General features: G+C 37.4%; 1 protein-coding gene across 2 annotated transcripts; it reads left to right on the forward strand.

Moving 5' to 3' along the window:
• The first annotated feature begins 2966 nt into the window (after positions 1-2966).
• morn4 (MORN repeat containing 4) lies at positions 2967-18564 on the forward strand. 2 transcript variants are annotated; one of them, XM_088420661.1, is made up of 5 exons: positions 2967-3071; positions 4045-4125; positions 15286-15400; positions 15490-15599; positions 15669-18564. In XM_088420661.1, the coding sequence occupies exons 2-5, from the start codon at positions 4059-4061 to the stop codon at positions 15815-15817; spliced, it is 441 nt and encodes a 146-aa protein (XP_088276787.1). In that variant the 5' UTR covers positions 2967-3071; positions 4045-4058; the 3' UTR covers positions 15818-18564. The 2 variants fall into 2 exon arrangements, with proteins under 2 accessions (XP_088276787.1, XP_088276790.1); XM_088420664.1 differs by having other exon boundaries at positions 3014-3071; positions 4049-4125.
• The last annotated feature ends 1823 nt before the right edge of the window (positions 18565-20387 follow it).

Genomic DNA, 20387 nt, shown 5'->3' on the forward strand with positions numbered 1-20387 from the left:
GGACACGTGAACGCGCGCGTCGGCGTGCCGTGTGGAGGGCAAACTCAACATCTCACGCCTTTCAAAACACTCTCCTACTTTTGAGCTATCGTATAGTTTTGTTCAGAACAAATATATATTCCTACACCAAATACTATATATTAAATATTACCACCATTAAAATATAAGAGCTTAGACCGCCAGAGTTTTCATCAAATATAAGAATGTTATTCCTAAAAAAATATATTAAATATTGTAAGCACCTATGCAATATATCATACAATTTGAACTTCAGCACTACACTTAAATATGGAAAAATATAAAAGGTTCATTAAAACGTGTCAATTCAAATCTATTTCACATGACCGTTAAATAAATCTATTGGATATGAAGGTTGTATAAAAATGGCACCCAAGTAAATATTTGACAACAAACATTTCTGGAGCTTTGAAGTACACTGGGGAGCATAGGGACATGAGGCTATGTTCACACTGCAGCCTGATGTGACCCAATTCCGATTTTTTTTTTTTGACCTGGATCTGATCTTTTAATGACAATGTGAAGGACACAGATCCGATTTTTTCAAAATCAGATTCAGGGCACTTGAATAATATGGTCTTGAATCCAATCCGCATCTAATCTATTGTCATGTGGTTTAGGTCTGAATGGTCAGGTCGCTTTCATCCGACTCACACATAGCAAACAAGCGAAAAAAATGGTGGGTTAGGGTTAGGTAGCAACAATAGACGACAGGCAGAGACAATCAATGGAGCAAGAACAAGGTGCAGTTTGTGTCTCTCGCTCTTTAACTCTAAATTTCACTTGAGCGAGTTTGCAATTTCGACATTAAATGTAACAGATCGAACATATTCTGGCTGCAGTATGATGATCTACAGCATTGAACATTGCCAGTAATCCATTGGGCCACCCATTGTGGTACTTTCAAAAACACTAACTTAAAGCACCCTCACAGTGTGTGATGTAACACTGCCCTCATTGCGCATGCGGGACAGTTTTGGGTCGTTCAGCATTCAACCAAAATGATTCACAAACCAGATTTTGATCAGTTGGGGCAGGCTCGGGTTAAAAGTCATCAGTAAGGGTATTTTCATAAAGCCGGGCTACTATTGATAGCCAAATCTTTATCCAGCAGGCCTAGTCCTGATTTGAAGATATCCGATTCAATGCATAAGTTCCTCTTTACGCTGCCATGATGTATACCATAATCGGTTCACAATCATCTGAATTGTATCTTTTTCGCCAAACCAGATATCCAGCCTATAGCAAACTACAATAAAATAAAGACAAAGCTGTCCGTCCAGCTTTTCTACTTCATAACAAGTTCCGTTCAAAGTTCTATTGTCAACATAACACTTTTTCATCTTTGTTACTAGTTAAACCTCTCAAAACTCTCTGAGCTGAAGTCTCGCAAGACTCACTGACAATTCGACGTCCAACTGTTTGGGGTTGATCTTACATAATGTATCACTTTACACACTAATCTTTGGCTGTTCCACACTCTACCATTACCAAAGTAGTACAGTATATTGACCGACATATTACATATTGCTCGTATTTTACTTTTAATTTGCTGGAAAAACAAAGCCTTCACTTTTGTATTTTGGCTACAGTGCTAAACTTAAAATTGATGATGCTTCTAATAAGGGCTGCAACTATGTAATATGTATGATGTGAATTTCATTTCTATTTGTGGTGGAGTGACCTAGTTCAAAATCAGGACAACTATTCCAACTATTTGTTTCATCCAACAACAAATAGCCCCAGTAACATATATAATTATTTATTGTTGATAGCTGAGAGATGGTAATAGTCATAATGGAGCCACGTGGGATCGTTTATCACTGCCTTATCATCTTTACACAGACTCATTACACAACCATAATAAAGCGTGACTTAATCACAAGCAAGCTACTCTCTGGAATAATTGCTCCCTACAGATGAATATGATGTGAAACAGACTTTGACAGAAGATGTGTTTGACTCTTCTCAGCGTCCTTTAGAAGATGGAACAGTCAAGGGATTTTGTAGTCAATTTGCAGAGATTTTGCTTGAAATTAAATGAAAAATGTGATGGTCGCAAGATACTGTAGCATGTCCAATTTGTTTTGGTTTGCTAACTTTAAGTTAAAATGGGATTGCTGTAAAGATGCCATTGAGCAAATGATTGCATGGAGTCAAACAGAAAAAAGACAAATTAACACTCAAACTCCACTCAAAGGCCAGAGCCTGGATTTGAAACCAAATGTTAGAGCTGTGATGAGGATGTGCTCACTATACTTGCTCCAGTCAAGTCAAGTCAAATTTAGTTATACGAGCCTTAATCACAACTGTTCTGAATCTTAAAATCTCCCAAAAGTTTAAGAAGTTAAAGAATCACAGAGAACATCACAAATTTACAACATCACCCCCTGAACCAATCTCTCATGAGGGTACAGAATTCAAACCACATGTTTCCTTATCTTGTGTAAATAAGAAATCTTGAGAAGGAACCACAGCTAGGAGGACTCGATTCCTAACATAATAAACAATCCTGGTCGCTGTTTTATGGTGACAAAAAACTGACTCTATTTAAAGCGTTCCCATCTTTATACACGACATACATAATACATTTAGCCTGAAGAATATTTGAGTGCAGTCAGCATTGCCGCTGTAACGAAGCACCGCGCGTCCAATCAAAAGGACCTTTTTTCAATGAGCAAAATACACTCAGGCGATTAAAAAGTAACAAGGGCTGCTCGTCATGGTGCTGTTGTAGTGATGCCTCCAACAACTGTCGGACGTTTGTATTGAAATCCAGTAACAAGACACCATTTAGCCCTATAGTAGGATCGCGTAGCAACAACACCTTATCTCAGCCTTAAAGTCACGATGAATATTCTTTAGAATTAAATATTTCTATTTTTTTATAGGAATCCCCAGAAATATTAATCTAATGACTCGAAGGTGAATGTCAACTTTACGAGAGACACATGAAGGTAGCATACGGTCCTCAGCCAGTTGTCATATTTTTTACGCCCCTCGGCTGCTCTACGGTGACTACATGCTTCAAAGACAACAAACGTAGCGTACAGGTAAATAAATAGGCATTTTGCAGCACAATTTGATCTTTTTCAATTCACAAATACGCCGTTTGAGGCGACAATTCACACGATAATAAAGCGGTATCATGCACATTCATTTGCGTGAACGCTCATCTCGATCTAAACACATTTACTACATTATTTTTTTATACTAATAACGAGACATAGCGTTTTATTCGAGGTTTTCATAATTGCAAAGGTGTGCGTAAAATAATAGCCGACTGTCATTCTCTGACACTTGTTTGCAGCAGCATTTGCAAATGATCAAATTCTCCCATTTGTCAAGCTGTGAACAAATGTTTTCAAATGAACTATGGTTAGCATCACATCATACATGCAATATTTCACCATGTGGTTGGATACGACGAGGCGATTTCCAAGACATTGATAGCATTAATTAGCATCTTAAGATCAGCAATTTGGCAAACCTACATTTTTGTTGTAAATTTGACTAAAACTGTAGTTTTTATATGGCTTACATGTACATTAAGCAATATTGTTTAATTCTAAGTATACTCTTTTCATTTTATACATTTTCACCTAACCTGGTTTAAATAAAAAAGGTCACATTGCCATGACAACATAAGTATTTCGTGTGCGTCAGTGGGTCTAGAAGCATCTTATCAGACATTAAACAAATGTTCCTGCATGATTTTACTGTATACATTGAGGCTGTAGTTCCAACGTTAATGACCACATTAATTTCCACCGTTGAGTCAATACACTCAAAAACCTGAATTTATGTTGTACATTAATTTTTGCTAAAATGATTACTTGTACTCTACCCAACAAGTCAATTTGTGACAACAGTATACTAATATTCTGTTCTCGTTTGCCCATCCAACTTGGAAGCATGCATGACTAAAAGACTGTGATAATCCCATCAGGATGAGTTGTCTCTACAACAGTGGCCGCTGAGTGCGAGGTCAAATGTAAACATCATGTACCTGGATGTGTTTGTCAGATAGAGTGGGCGACATGACTCTGACCAGAGGCTCCTTCACCTACGCCACTGGAGAAGAGTACCATGGCGAGTGGAAAGAAGGCAAGTGAATGTCCCCCAGCGGCATTTAAATGTCTACTTTCTTTCTATCTGACATGTTTCTTGACTTTGACTGAAGAGTGGGGTGCACCTTGGGCTGCTCACCAGCCAATTGCAGGACACATATCGACAAAAAGGTGTTCACACTCAAATTCACAGCTTGAGTCATTAAAGTACCTGCATGTTTTTTATTATTGGTTTTTGGAATTTGGGATGAAATCAGCAAAGTAAAAAAATAAGCTCCAAGCTGTTAATTGCCATTGCCACTCTCATCTGAAGCCAACAGTGTTCCCTCTAAGCTGCGCGTGTGCACATTTGCTCACTGCTCGGGTGAAAGCAGTGCACAAGAAATTTAAACAGTGCTTAAGAACAGTGTGTAAGAAAAAAACCCAAAATCAATCATAATATGTTTTGGCATTTCGTATTTTCATATTTCCTCAAATAAAGAAACACGTGTTTTTTCGCACATGTGGTTGACAGAGCGGAAAGAAAATGTTTCACACTAAAATGTGCAAAATATCTTGTAATCATTGTCACAGTTGCTTAATTTGACCTTGTCTTGCTTCCTATACGGAGTTTCTAAATTTACAGTGGCAATAATGTTGATGTATTATGTAGGCTACCAACATTGTGGAAAGCTATTTCTCTGTTAATTATGAATACTGTTGAGTTGGGGCTCATTTACTACTATGGTGACAAGCGCAGTACTGTATATGCTAACCGTTTCAACTGTGACACTTTGTTCTCATGATATTTATAAAATAAATTATAAAAAACTCCTAACTACGGTGTGTCCAATGGTCACCTCACCAATTTTCTCATTAAAGACTTAGGAGGTGTCACCCGATGCTGAATTGAAGCATATTGCGGCAACGTAGTATGTTAAGTGTTGATGGACATGTCATGCTATTTATGTGTTCCTGCAGTTCCTTGCTGTCTCACATCATCAATGCAGAAGTCGCAAATGAGCAGTACAGGGCTGCAGCTAGTCATTTGGATGCTCCTCCTCAATATAGGTCACTACTGCTTTTTAAATCTGTTACAATCATCTAACAATTGAATTTGGTTTAACACCAAAGACTTGGAATATCTAATCTAAAAGGTGTGAATTAAGGAAGGTGGTCACATCCACTGGGTTAGGTGAAGCCCTTCTCTCTTGGGGATTATTATCTGATATGTGAAGCATCGCAAAATTTTACAGTAAGTAATAACAGTGATTTGGAACATTCAATATAATTTAAGTTTTCACCTATTTTTATATTCACATATTGTTGATGAAAAGCATCACGCATGTCACTTCACACTTCCTGTCGGCTTACTTCTTGTTGTAAAAGAGAAAATATTATATCCATTATTATAAACTTTATTAATATCAACATCGTTATTATTACTATTACAAACTTCCCACTCATATCGATTTCTGGACATTTCAAGTCAATTTGGGCCAATTCACAGCATAAAAAGTTAGATAATCCTTACTCCATAACTGACTGTTCCAAACTGTGGCTTGTTTAATTGGTGGTACAAATCTATCCAATCTGTTGTGATATGCAGTATAGGAGGTTCTAATTATCAGTATTTTTATAACATACTTACATTATGTAATTTTTTACGATCACAGCTTTTGGACAGGTGTGATACTGGTTTAGTTAACAGGTGCATATCGAACACTGTTCACCGTGATGCAAAGCATGCTCAGGGAGTTTGTGTGAATGCTCAGATGCATCGAAAATTAAAGAGAATATTGATTGTCAAACTAAATATAAAACTATTAAGAATCCCACCTTGTGTGTTTAAAAACTGCATACAACGAATACAATGGGAAACAGCATTGACACTCGAGCTAACAAATACTGTAGCTTCTATTGTATGTGGCAGTGTTTCCAGGGTTTCCATCTTGGATCTGTGGGAATAAAAAGGCAATGGGGGGGTTTCAGATATAGTAGACAGAAGTAAAAGGCATGCTAGTACATTTAATAATTCAAGAGTCATTCAGAGGTTTTTTTGTTTTCACATGTACTGTATTTCCAAAGTGCCATCATATTTAATAGAGCTTTTTGCCTGTACACAAAATTAAAGTGGCCACAAAATTGTACAGTATTCCTGAGGAAAACATACCCATTCACGCTGAAATTGTTGTCCAGTAAAGACTGTCATAAGTATACCACTTTGTTTTTTTTGTGCCGTGGCTTACATGAATTTGCTCCATCTCCTTCCTCCTCAATTGTCTCCTATTACTAATGAAGTCGCCAAAACATGGTGAAAAACTGAAGAATGTTTGCTTTCCTCCCTGCTTAGTTTGCTTGGGCCACTTTCAGCACTGGGGCGAATGTCTGACAGATCATTTTAAATAATCACAGAAGCACTGGGATTCTTTCTAAACTATAGAACAAAGAAAATTAAATTTTTAATTTTGTGTTTAACAGCTGGTACAAGGAAAAGAAAACAATTCAAAGGGTGAAAAAAATGACGGTTGCCAACTCTAATTATTGTCCTTTCGGCCTGATGCCAAGCAGCCACTGGCATCAAATTAATATTGTGTGGCCCATCAGCACTGTCGACCCCACGATAAAATTCACACAACAGACTAAGCTATTTTATATTTTACCAGAAGAAGGTATCAGACCTGCGGCCGCATTCTCGGAACCTTTCAGCAATATCCTCTGAGCATGCGCTGCATCTCCAAACAAAGTACGCTCAAAGTCATTTTAGGTGTCATAGTGAACACCTGGTTACATGACTCTTATTTGTCCCTTTACAACCCCTTTATAAAATGGAGACTAGCAAATCAACACATTTTAAAGCCTGCGTTTTACATATTCAACATTTTTGCACTTTTCACCATGACACCAAGATTATTTCATCTCCCAAAACACGCCCAAGTGGTGTTGTCCATCTTTCATGTATCTCTGAGCGCTTCGGCTCAAATCTTCAATCTCAATACTAGCCCCGCCCAGTCAGAGAAAACGACAGGCTCACGTTGTTACATCACTAATTGAGTAGCGTACCACCCATGTAGACTAAACACACGCACGCATTCTCGTAGCAGTCAGTGGTGCTCAAGGAGAGGGGCTCTCAAACTTTTAGAGTCAGGGACCCCATTTAGGAAAGCAAATTTTCCAGGGACCCCCATTGCAAATGTTTGCAGAAACAAAACAAACAAACTAGAAAAATCAATGAAGCCATTTAGGGCGTTCATCACTGTTCTCAATAAATCCAAATTTGATGTAGTCCTCTTTGTATTTTCTTGGTTTGGACAGCTTTTGTTTTGTCTTTTCTTCATGATATGAAGCGGATGTTCTTGCAAATGTGGTCAAGCTCTTTGATGAAGAATTAGATTACGTGTGTCTATTTGACAAATTTCAAAATTATTACCTTTTAAAAAATATATTCAATTGGTTGAATTGGTGGGTCGTGAATTAATTCACAATTTAATATGAAATAGAATGAAAACAACACAAATATAGATATTTTTATGAATAACACAAATTATTTCATGGACTCCCAGCACTCAGGCCAAGGACGCCCAGGGGTCCGCGGACCCCACTTTCAGAACCACTGCTTGAGGACAAAGCCATAAAAAGGGTGGGGCTGCCACACGGTGAAAGGAACAGTTTAATGGTGAAAAGATCTTCTTCCTGGTTAGAGATATAACCACCAAAAGAACTCATATTTCATAAGTAATTGAATTCTCACTATGCCAAAAGTAATACACAGTGATCCCTTGTTTTTCGCGGTTAATGGGAATCCCACGAAGTAGTCCCCCCCTCTTTAAAAGAAAAAAAACACTTGAAATACCATTTTATTTGAAAGGAAATCTAGGTAAGAGATTTCCAACTGCTCCATTGTGTCTTGACAACGTGTGTGCGTGCGTGTGCCAGCTGCCTCGACAACAACTACGTTTGCTCTGTGTGCGTTTCATGACACGGCAGTTCCCTGTGGGTGTAAAATCGGGAGTTGGGGCGGTAGTAGATTGCAGCCCAACAGAGACGTGCTGTGTAACTCATGAAATGCAATGCAGAAAAAAAATATTGACGCTGTACTGTATTGGTTTTTCACTTGTTAATTTATTACAAAAGGCAAGAGGATCGAAAACCTCACTTTCGTCTCTCCTGTGTCTGTCCAGTAACCGCCTGTGTGCGCACACATTAAGAACGTGCCAGTAAGCACATTGATTGACACCTTGGTCTCCGGGAGCCGATCACGTGAATCGTAGGCGTGCTGAGACCAAACGCACATACTAATGTAGGCACACAGACAGCAACGGAGAAATGCTTAGCTTTGGAAATCTGACTTTTACCTAGATTTCTTTTGTCATAAATTAAGCTTTCAAGTGTATTGCTATAAGAGGCTTCACTTTACTTCGATGTCCGGGCATATCCGTTTATAAAAATCTTCTTGCTCAGAAAAAGAAAGAGCGCCAACAACTACCCATAACAATGTTCTTCTCTTAGAGAAAGACTCCTGCGCCTTTAGTAGAACCACACACTAAAGCGGAGCGTCACAGCTGGGACTGTGAAATATGTGAGTGACAATGTTTCCAACCTTGTATTATTATATTAAAATTATTGTTTTAAATAAATTTGGGGCTTTAAAATATATTGTATATTGCATTGTAAAATAATAAAAATAAATAAATAAAGCAGACTACACAGATTTCACTTTGCGCATGCTATTTTTGGAACGTAACCCCTGCGATAAACGAAGGATCACTGTAGTTGAAAATGTTAGAACAGTAAAAATAGCATGACGACTTTAACAGTATCTTTTGTCATGAAATATGCTATGACAATGTTTCTTGCTGGGTGAGCAGCACATGGGAACCGGAAAGGACGTCTTTGGGGATTATTTGCTAGCTATATAGTGCGCTGGTGGCTTGTTTTTCTAATTCATTTGATTGTATGATTCATTGGACTGTGTCATTCCCTTGCGTTGCTGCCTTTAGTTTGTTCAAAGCCAAGTTCTCTATCTGTAGATGAGACAACCCCTTGACGCAATGAACATCTCACACGTATGGGATCAAACCCACTGCAGCCACAGCTTGAATCATTCAGGGAATAATGCGTTTACATCGTTTTTTCAAAGTCTTTTCATTAATTTTACTCTGACAGTCATTTGAATCGTAATATTTGCATTCATATTCTTTCCTTAAAACATGTTTTACGATGACTTTCTTTGGTATCCCGTGCGGTCCTATTAGCTCAGCGACCCAAAGCATCATGTTCTATGTAGTTTACAACACTGTGTTCAACTGGTTGCCTGAAATTTATGTTTTTTGCTGCAGATGTGCTACCTTTAATACTATATTGACAACAATTTTAGCAATTTTATCAAGTTATTGTCAGAGTTGTACTATTAGACGAAACTTGCAAACTACGACGAGGTGACGAATACAGTGAAAAATTCTGGCCCAAATAAAAATAAATTGGAGAGCTTTACTTTGAGCAATGGATATGTGAATGCAAACAAAGCAGCAACGCATGTAGACAGATAAATAACAACACTTACAGGCATATGAGGCATGTCATGAAAAACGAGTAGACATGAAAAATGACTAAAGCTTAGTTTATGCATGACGTCTGCAAGCTCCACGTGGCTCCACGCGTCAAAATGACATCATTTTGGCAATCACCTATAGTATGGGAGAATATCGACTGACTTTGGGGGAAAGTCACACCAAGTATAAAGTGCTACATAACACTTGCCGGCGAGATTCTGCCCTTCTCCTTTCCACGCTTACCACTTCTCACAAGCAACATCAGTATCGCGTTTTAGAGTCATCATTGATACATATATTGAAGAGAATTTTTTTTGTTTTTTATTTTACAGTTCCATTTCCTGAAGTGCACTAAATTCTCAGTAGAGCAATCAATCCAATTTTATTTGTATAGCCCTGAATCACCGAAGTCTCAAAGGGCTTCACAGATGAAAAAAGGTCATGTCGAGACTTCTTTCGAAAAAAGAAGTCATACAGAGACATGTTTTCGGTGTAAGGTACACAACAGCATCCCTCGTCAAAGCTCCCAGAAGGGGACACATGGAGAACACATTGATTTAGAATGTTTCCGGGCGATTTCAGTGACATAAAGACTCACTGTTTCTGTGAAATTCTTGATTAGAGATCTTGGGCATGCAGTAATCAGGCAACCAAAGTTAATAGCTCCTCACTAGGGTTGTGCTCTCAAAAGGTATTTGCCACATTCATTTTGGAGAAGGGTAACTTGGAAGAACACTTAAATTATATAGTCTATTATAAACCTTTTGTATACATTGGTGTAGAGTAGGGCTGCAAAATTAATCGAATTTTGATCACGATCACGATATTGCCTGCCACGATTAATTCATCTGATCCCGGTGATATTTAAAAAGCCGGCTATCAGATCAAGCACTTTCATTCATCTTAACACCAGGGGGCAAACACAAAGGTAAGACTTCATTGAGCTTAAGAAATAGCAAGTGAGCAAAGCCTGCAGTATTTACCACAGTATTTAGCATTTGCTGTAGCCTCAAGCTTACCGAATGAGCGTAGCGACGCGATATTTCACATTTGGTCTGAACACAGCAAGGGAGTTGGGCGCGATGACGACATTGAAGTTGGCTCTGCAGGTGCGCTCTCGAGATTTCAGCTTTCAATTCCACTTTAAAAGCCTTTAGATGGCAATGTTTCCCATATGTTGCATGATGAAAGCCTCTGCTTTTCTCACCCCCTTAGACAGTATACCATGCTAGCTGTAGATTGAGACCCATTTTGGAAAATCTGATTGGCCAAAAAATGGAATGAATTCAGTTTGAAATGACCGAAAATGACATTTTGACTGCTCAATCCATTCTCTCTTCGAGTGACACTGGTACATTTAGCAGCCTCTCATCAGCACCACTGAAATGGTGTTTACTTTCTCACCTGATTCCTAATATATACCTTGCTATCTGTCAAATGAGACCCATTTTGGAAACTCTTACTGGGTTTGAAATGACCAAAATTGACATTTTGAGTGCTAAATCCATACTCACTTTGAGTGATTTTGGAACTTTTGTTTTGTTGTGTCTTGTAAAAAAGGCTGTTATAGGTGTTGTTCCAGGCCTGTTGTTGCAGTAAGTACTTGATTTTAAGTAGGCGTCATTTTTCTTCATTGGTTTGCACTCAGCAAGTAAGTTAGCCTGTTGACCTGTGTGCCAAATTGTTGCCATGTCTTGGGTGAATGTTTTAATTATTTGCTTTATTTATTTTGATTCATGAAAACATGATTAATAATTGTTATTTCAATATTGACAAAAACAATCGTGATTATGATTTTGGACATAATCGTGCAGCCATAATGTAGAGTCTACCTTACAGACATCATGAATGATAGAAGCCCTGTTCTGGACACTGTGAGGTATCATGGGAAAGCAGGAGCATTCCTCGGCTGATTCCTAAAGCAGAAATCCCTGCTAAATATCAGCTGGATTAGAGTCCAGTTAATTCCTGTCACACAGGAGGCAGATGGGACTCCTAATTCACTGCTAAACCTTTAACTGACAGTGGGGGGGGGGGGGGGGGGGGGGGTGCAAGGGGAAGTGTACAGACATTAAGATGACAGACTCAAACAACACTGATTGGAAAACCATTTATTTTTAGGGTCACTTCTGTTTGAATGACTCCCTCAATACTAGTGTAATACTCGTAAAATGCTACGTGTTTACATATGATAAAAAAAAAATGTCATTTAAATTCAAATATACAGCTTTAAGTAAATATCTAGTTATTTGCTTTTTTTTTTATTTATGTATGTGAGCAAGGTATTTTGCATTCCTGCTCCACTATTAAAAGCACTGAGGCTTGATTACAAAACACCAAATTCTACACCACAGTTGCGATATCCATGAAATCAGCTGCTAGTACAGAAGAATGACCTTGAAGCAATATTATGACAAAGGGAACAGATAAGCAGAGCTGCAGTATCACCATAGATCCGTGTTAGCTAACAATGTAACCAGTAGTATATTGTCATATTAACGTTCAGTTAAATTGTTGATGGTTGTCGAAGGTTAGTTGTGCTATAAAATTATTACTATTACTAATTATTACTTCTTTATCATCAGGTGTCTTGATGTGTGTGTTATTGGGTCACTCCAGAATTGGAGAATTGGAGCACATTTTGGTGACAAAATTCTTGAAAAGTCAACCTTCACTTTTCTGATTTTCAGTAGCATGTTATCAACCATCATACACTTGATTAGTACAACTTACAGATCATTGCAGATCATTGCTACACTTTATAGTACATGATTTTATAAATAAATGCATTAATTTGCTCTGATCACAGTAACAGGGTTGCAGATAACAGGGTTGCAATTCTGTGCTGATGTTAGTTTTTTCTCAGGAAGGAGAAAATCTCTTTTGCTAGCTAGCTATTACTGCTGACCAAGAAGCAGCATTACTGGGCTACACAGGCTATTTTGAACGTCAATAAACCCGCATCATCCATTAAAATTTGTCATTATGCTATCAAAACTTAAAAAGATTAATAATCTTGTAAAATGAATATCCATGAAATTTTATGAAGTCCAAACTACAAATCACAGTTTAATATAAGAAGAACATCATTTTATTTCTTCAAAGAATTAATTAATTATGAACGAAATAAAAGAACACAAACATGTTAAAAATGCAACAATAAATACAGAAAAGGCTTGCACCGTGTTGATGCAAACGCCCTGGCTTTTGGCTAAGGCAGATTACATACACTGGCGACAAGTTAGCTGAATTCTAATTGGCTGAAAACTCCAACTTAAAACTACAACACTAGAAGGAGCATAACCAAATGGATGTAATATGACACGAAAAGAACAGAATATGTAGAATAATTGTAAAAATAGAAAAATATATACAGTGATCCCTCCTACTTCGCGGTCTCAGATATCGCGGTCTCAGTGCTTCATGTTTTTTTCCAGGAAAAATTAAAAATATTTCAAAATATTTTCAAGATAAAAAATCATTTAAAAAATGTGCAAAAATGCAAAAATATTGAAAAAATTATTAACTAACGAATATTAGTTAATAACTATGTTAAGAATTCTTCAAGCATTAGAGTTTGTGACGTTTTTTATCTTATTTTGAAATGCTTGCTTTTAATTTGTCGGGTCGCGTTGCATTTCCGTTTCCTGAATTACGTTCTCCGCGCGTCATTCGGCTCGTTTCGGTGACGTAGTGAATGACAATGTAAGCTCATATTTATAGTTTATTATCATTTATGTTGATAACGCACGCTACTGCCTATGTTTAGTAAGCGATGAGTGTTTATTCTGTTTAATTGTTCGTTTGTGTAGAGGTTGCACTTTATAGTTAGTAGTTGTTGTTAGTTTTTGCTAATGTCGGCTAAAAATACAGTAAATTCATAGATTAAAGTTCGGCAAGTGTTTGTATGTTAGTTTACTGACTTTAACGTTCAGATACTACATGATACACCATACATGAGCCAAAATAAATGTGAAGTTCAACGTGGTGACTTGCGTCCTCTTTCACCGGAGTCTTGGTGCAGATAACCAGTCCTGAGAACAAATTCTCAACAAACTAAGTAATATTAGTTATTTAATGAATATACAATAATGTTAATGAGGATAATGTAATGTTAAATAATAGGAGAAAGGAAATAAAATAGGCAAAAAAAAAAAAAGGATTGTACAGTATATGGTTGCTGCGGCTATATTGGGGCGTACATAGAAATCGAGGAACTGATACCCTACTTTGAGGGTTTCAGACTTCGCGGGGAGTTGACAGCCCTCATTAACTGGGGGGGATCACTGTATACTATATATATTTAGTAAAAATGAAATTAACATGAAATTAACTTACATTATGGTTATTATAATTATTATTCTAAACTGCGCGCATGCGCTCTTGCGCACTGCTTGCACATTCTCAGCGCACAAGAAAATCTATGCTGGACATAAAGCAAAATGCAATACAAAGTAATATCTGATATGAGACCTCATCTGATTAATTACACCAATAATATAGTTTTCTGTATCATTTTGCATTGTGACTCAGCGAGTGAGTGACAAGTGCCCAGCCAATGATACGATAAGTTTCACTGACACTATGCAGCCAATCATACGCATTGACAGTGCTTGCATACATTCCCTGCATACACTCCGTGCAGGTTAGCCAGCTGACAACAATGCAGAGTTTAGAGACGCATATGCAAACCTCTTTTTCTGGCAAAACAAACGAGCAGCAACACACTCACTCACCAAGCCAATGTAATAAAGAAACACACTTATTTTAAGATGGAATGGCTGTCGGAGTACAAACAAATAGAAGAACAAGCGATGAAAGTGAGTGAGATTTTTTTTTTCTTTTTCACAACTTGTTGCTTGTTTATTACCCTGGTGATAAGTGCAATATACATTACACTGTCATGTCTTATTGCTCACCATGTACAAAAAAAAAGAATAACAAACTTGACAAATGAACAAAAATAGTTGTGATTTGTTTGGCTACATAATGCAACAAAACAATCATAGATGCATCGTTCTCCCGTATTGGTGCTGGATGACGCTTGTAGTTGTCACCTTAGCCATCCCCTCATAAATGACGGGATGAGTACCCAGAAGCACATTACCGGTCCACACCTATGTTTAAAAGTTGGTGGACATCATCATGTCACGCTGTTCACATGAATAATTGGGTTCATCAAAGCATCATCAAAGCACGAGCCACGAATGAGCCCACTTTGGCTGTGGCTGAGTCCAGGGCCGCAGCTAAGCCCCTGGATATACGCTGAGCCCACCCCTCCCCTTCCCTGCTCATTAATGACATTGTGAGTTATGTGATATAGGTCACTTTAGGAGTGACATCAGATATGCACATGGCAACTCACTGTGTGCACGTCTGAAGTTACTCACTGTGGCCCAAAGCCTGCCCAGGGAGTTTGTGTGACTACTCAGAGGCATTGAGAATTAGAGGGAACATTGGTCTCCTGAGACTAATGTTCCTTCTAAATTCCAATGCAAATTTAAAATTCAAATCAAAATTCAATGTACATTTACTCAGAATCTGCATGTTTCAGTGTTTTGTATGTAGATTATTTAAAATTTGATGGGTAGGATGTAAAATGCCCTCCAATTCTGGAATGACCCTAATAATATTTTAAATCTTTGGCCCTTCCGCTGGTTTTCCAGGTCGGAGACATGGCGTCGGTCAGCTAAAGTTCCAGGATGGAACCTGTTTTTCGGGGCAGTTTGAGGACGGACTCTTCCACGGTGTCGGAGTCCTGCTCTTTATGGATGGCTCCAGGTGGGCGTGCAAGGCGGAGGCGCTTTATCCTCATTCTGACTATCAGTGATCCTTTGAACTTGATTCTTACCGTTTTGTCGCGCTGACAGGTACGAGGGGGAGTTTGCGCAGGGAAAGTTTCAGGGCCTGGGAATTTTCAGTCGCTTCGACGGCATGAAGTTCGAAGGAGAATTCAAAGACGGGCGCGTGGAAGGATACGGTAAGTCCGACGTTACGCTCCAAAGTATGAACACTGTGCTCGGACATCATGAGGCCTGTCTGCTTTTAGGACTGTTGACTTTCCCACACGGAACACACGGTATTCCACGGAACGAGGGTTTGTTTCAAAATCACAAACTCCAACGGCGCGAAAAGTGTCCCGGCGTGGTGCAGAGGGCACAGGCGTCGGCCACCAACGCTCGCAGTGTCGCACTTTGACTCTTGCTGACCTCGCCGTCCATGTCATTGTTTTTGCTTGTTCTCGGAGTGCCTCGGGGAGGTACTGTATGCTCCTTCTCAGTCAAGTCCTCCTCATCTCTTTTGAATTTAGGATTTATGAAAGTAATGAAACCACTTTAAACAAGAGGTTTTCTTTACAGGAGTCACTCATTCATTAACAGCTATTAACGGGCTAATAGTTAGCTAGCTTACACCAAAATATGAAGAACAAGAATAAATTGAGTTTCTTTTAGAAATTAGTCTACGAGACGTGCAGTGTGAGAGACTATTTGGGCCTCACTAAAGCAATTGACACAAATGATAAAATAATAGAAACGTGAGATATAAGGAATTATGTTACTTAAACCTTTACTGGGCACAGCAAACGCTTTCGGCTGATAGTCTAAACAGGCAAAGCGGTTGAAAGCGTCCATAACAGCCATTGCTTAAATTCTAACGTACCTCTAAATTTCTCTTAAGATCCTGAAAATTCCTGCCTGTTGAGGACTTAAAAATAATAGAGGCCCGTTTTTGCCCGTTTGAACTATTCTAAAGCGTGCGTTGTGCCCAGTAAAGGGTTGAAATTTGAAATCTTACTAGAAAAAGAAAGCATGATTCATGGGAATAAAGATGCACATTTTTCTAGAGAAAATTAAGTTATTGCAAGAAAAACTACAGTAATTGTAAATTCATATTATATTCGTATTATAGCCTAGGAATACTGATTTTATGAGAATTAGGTCATACTTGTAGAACATGAGTACTGCATTTGATTGATGATGACATAATGGTTCTGAAATCATAATGTTATGAAGAAAAGATCATATTTTTATGGGAGTGATGTAACTTTTTTCTGTGCCTTTGTTTTTTAATTACAAATTGATAAATGACTGTATTAAAATTTGATGTCAGAAAGTTTTAAGTTATTTCGGGAAAGAAAATACGATCATTTATTTTGTAATGAGCCTGTGTTAAGATAAGGACTGGATCTCATTTCCCAGAATAATCATGCTTTTATTTTCTTGTAATTTTTTTCTCATTTCTTTCCAACATGGCCCTCAATAGTCCTGCATACTGCAGTTAAATACTGAATGACTCAACAACATATTTATTTGTTCTACCGAACTACAAATGATTCTCTATTGTACAACAGCCCTGCAGTAAAGTTTCTTCCTTTGATAATGGACATCAAACAATATAGAATCTCTGAAATGTACCGTATTTCTTACAAACATAAATGGAGAGAATGATACCCTAATGATCTCCATGATGGAATAGGGTATTCTTTTCCGTTGCGTAGGTTTAATTATTATGTCTCAAAAGAACTGTCAAACAAGTTGAGATACAGTGCACTTAAAGAACTCTGTGGTGAAATGTATCCATTTTGTCCGAGAAATGCATTTCCTTCTTTTCACTTTTGCCTTAAAGACATTTTTTGGGAACAACAAGCTCATGTCATCATCCACGCCTTCTTCCCTGCATCAATGGAATCATCAATGTATATGTGTGCGGTTGTGTGAGAGAGAGATAGTGTGTGTGTTACAATAATGCATTTGTTTGTGGCGCATATTTGAAAGCTGCCTTCACTTTGACAGACACGTTGCTAAGCTGCGACTGCGGAGATCCAAGTGGCACTCGCTCAGCACTCTATAAAAAAAACTGAGAAGGTTTCTTTGTATGTTGTTAACAATAGACACACTGCTTATCCAGATATCTTCAAACTTGATGTAAAATAAAAAAAAAAACAACGCCTTTTTTCCTGGACACAAACTGAGGCAGCTGAAAGACTTACTGTACAATTTGTATGTGATTTTTGTGAGGTGCGCAGTGATTGTATTGACCTGGACCTACTGTACTGTACTGTATATCAGATGCATTAAGCCGTGATGCATACAGGCCACATCACAACCAGTGTTTGATGACAAATAGGCCTTATAAAGTGTTGTTGCGTACAGTTGCCTGCTTCCAAGCTCCAACCAAAGAGACAATCCTGTAATGGAAGTTTGGATCAGATAACTGGAGAGATCCAAGTGACTGTTTTTTTTTTCCAAAATGCTCAAACATACAGAAATCACAAACCATTGTGGACACGAATGAGATTAATCCTGTAGGTGGCATCAGATTAAAGCTGTAAACGTCCTCTCAAAATATCTTGCATATTATCGTTGTACTCATTGCAACTATAATTTATGTGTGTTAAGGAATAAATAAAATTCTCTGTAATCGCCAATGTTTGCTTGCTCTGAATGCTGCAGAGTAGAATTGTAAAGATTGGGTAGGAAAAATGCAGAGCGGTGCATTTTTCCAAAAGCGCTCTGGGATCATTTCATATTCTCTCTGTATGTGCAATGAGTGCTGTGTGCTTTCTTGTTTACATAATTCGATTTCACTATTTTCATTTTGAGTTCATTAACAACATTGACAAGAAAACGAAGCATGTATGGTGCTTTAATAACGGCATGCCTCACTCGACATTCACCCGCCAGGCAAATATCATCGCCATGGTTACACCTTTCCTTTATTTTTTTATTTTTACAGTAACAACCTAATGAGATCTAACTTTGAGGAATAAATGCTGAACATAAACAAGTATGTTGCATACATGTGGTAACGGGGCGTTCAATAAAGTCTTGCCTTGAAAAGAACCCTGGTTCTGACTGCATAAACGTTGTACGTTATCTACACGAATGAATAAATCGCTTCAGTAAACGTCCAACCATGTCTCATCTCAAAACATGCATGTCAAGTTACTTACTTGTACTTGACACTTTGTAACATAAGCTCAAGGAGCAAGTCATTTTACTTGATTTTAGTTTGATTGTACAGTGGCTGCCCATATATATATATATACAGTGATCCCCCCCCTACTTCGCGGTTAATGGGGGCTGTCAACCCCCCGCGAAGTCTGAAACCCGCGAAATAGGGTATCTGTTCAAGTAGGGTATCAGTTCCTCGGTTTCTATGTACGCCCCAATATAGCCGCAGCAACCATAAACAATCCTTTTTTTTTGTATTTTTTGCCTATTTTATTTCCTTTCTCCTATTATTTAACTTTACATTATCCTTATTAACATTATTGTATATTCATTAGATAACTAATATTACTTAGTTTGTTGAGAATTTGTTCTCAGGACTGGTTATCTGCACCAAGACTCCGGTGAAAGAGTATGCAAGTCATCACGTTGAACTTCACATTTATTTTGGCTCATGTTTGGTGTATAATGTAGCATCTGTTGAATAAGAAATCAACAGCAATGTTAAAGTCAGTCAACTAACATATAAACACTTGTCGAACTTTAATCTATGAATTTACTGTATTTTTAGCCGACATTAGCGGGTTAGCAACAACTACTAACTATAAAGTGCAGCCTCTACACAAACGAACACATTAACAGAATAAACACTCATCGCTTACTAAACATAGGCAGTAGCGTGCGTTATCAACATAAATCATAAACTATAAATATGAGCTTACGTTGTCATTCACTACGTCACCGTAACGAGCCGAATGGCGCACAGAGAACGTAATTCAGAAAACGGAAATGCAACGCGACCCGACAAATTAAAAGTATGCATTTCAAATTAAGATACAAACATCACGAACTCTAACGCTAGAAGAATTTATAGTTATTAACTAATGTTACTTTGTTATTTGATTAATACAGTACTGTATAATGTACTTTTTTGCTTTTTTCAATTTTTGTACATTTTTGCACATTTTTTAAAAGATTTTTTATTTTGAAATACTTTTTATTTTTCCTGGAAAAAAACGCAAAGTACTGATATATATATATATATATATATATATATATATATATATATATATATATATATATATATATATATATATATATATATATATATATATATATATATATATATATATATATATATCTCAGCACTCAGTATATATATATATATATATATATATATATATATATATATATATATATATATATATATATATATATATATATATGTATATGTATAATACATACACATGTGGGGGACCCGTCAGGGCCAGCAAGGCCTTCATCGCTGGCCTAACATCAACTGACATTATCATAACTGTAATAATTACAATTAATATAATAAAAGTCAATTTCGTTTTAATTTTTTTTTTAACTAAATGAATATTTTTATATACTGTATATGAAATTATTATTACACATATTCTGTGCTTTTTGTGTCATATCCATTTGAGTTCATTCCTTCTAGTGTTGTAGTTTTAGGTAAGAGGTTTTATTAGAATACAGCTAACTTGTGTGGCCAGGGTGTATAAAATCTGCATGTGAACAGAACAGAGCAAAATTGCATCACGCCGACTTGGGCACGAGGTGGACTTATATTGTTAAAGTACAAAAACTAACAATGTTCTATCAACTGAGGCAATACAGTAATAATAATAATATTAGAGATAATGCCCATACATTGTTTTCAAGAAAGTCCACCTTCTCCTCTCGTGAGCGAGCAATCAGAGATTTTGAGCGAGCAGAAAGTTTTTATGCGCTCGATATTTTTTTCTGTGATAAAAATCTGTTTTCTCTCCCTCAATATTTTTTCTGCGCTC

Source organism: Hippichthys cyanospilos, chromosome 8, assembly GCF_059441005.1.
Source record: "Hippichthys cyanospilos isolate Australia breed blue-spotted pipefish chromosome 8, RoL_Hcya_1.0, whole genome shotgun sequence".
Classification (NCBI taxonomy): Eukaryota; Metazoa; Chordata; class Actinopteri; order Syngnathiformes; family Syngnathidae; genus Hippichthys; species Hippichthys cyanospilos.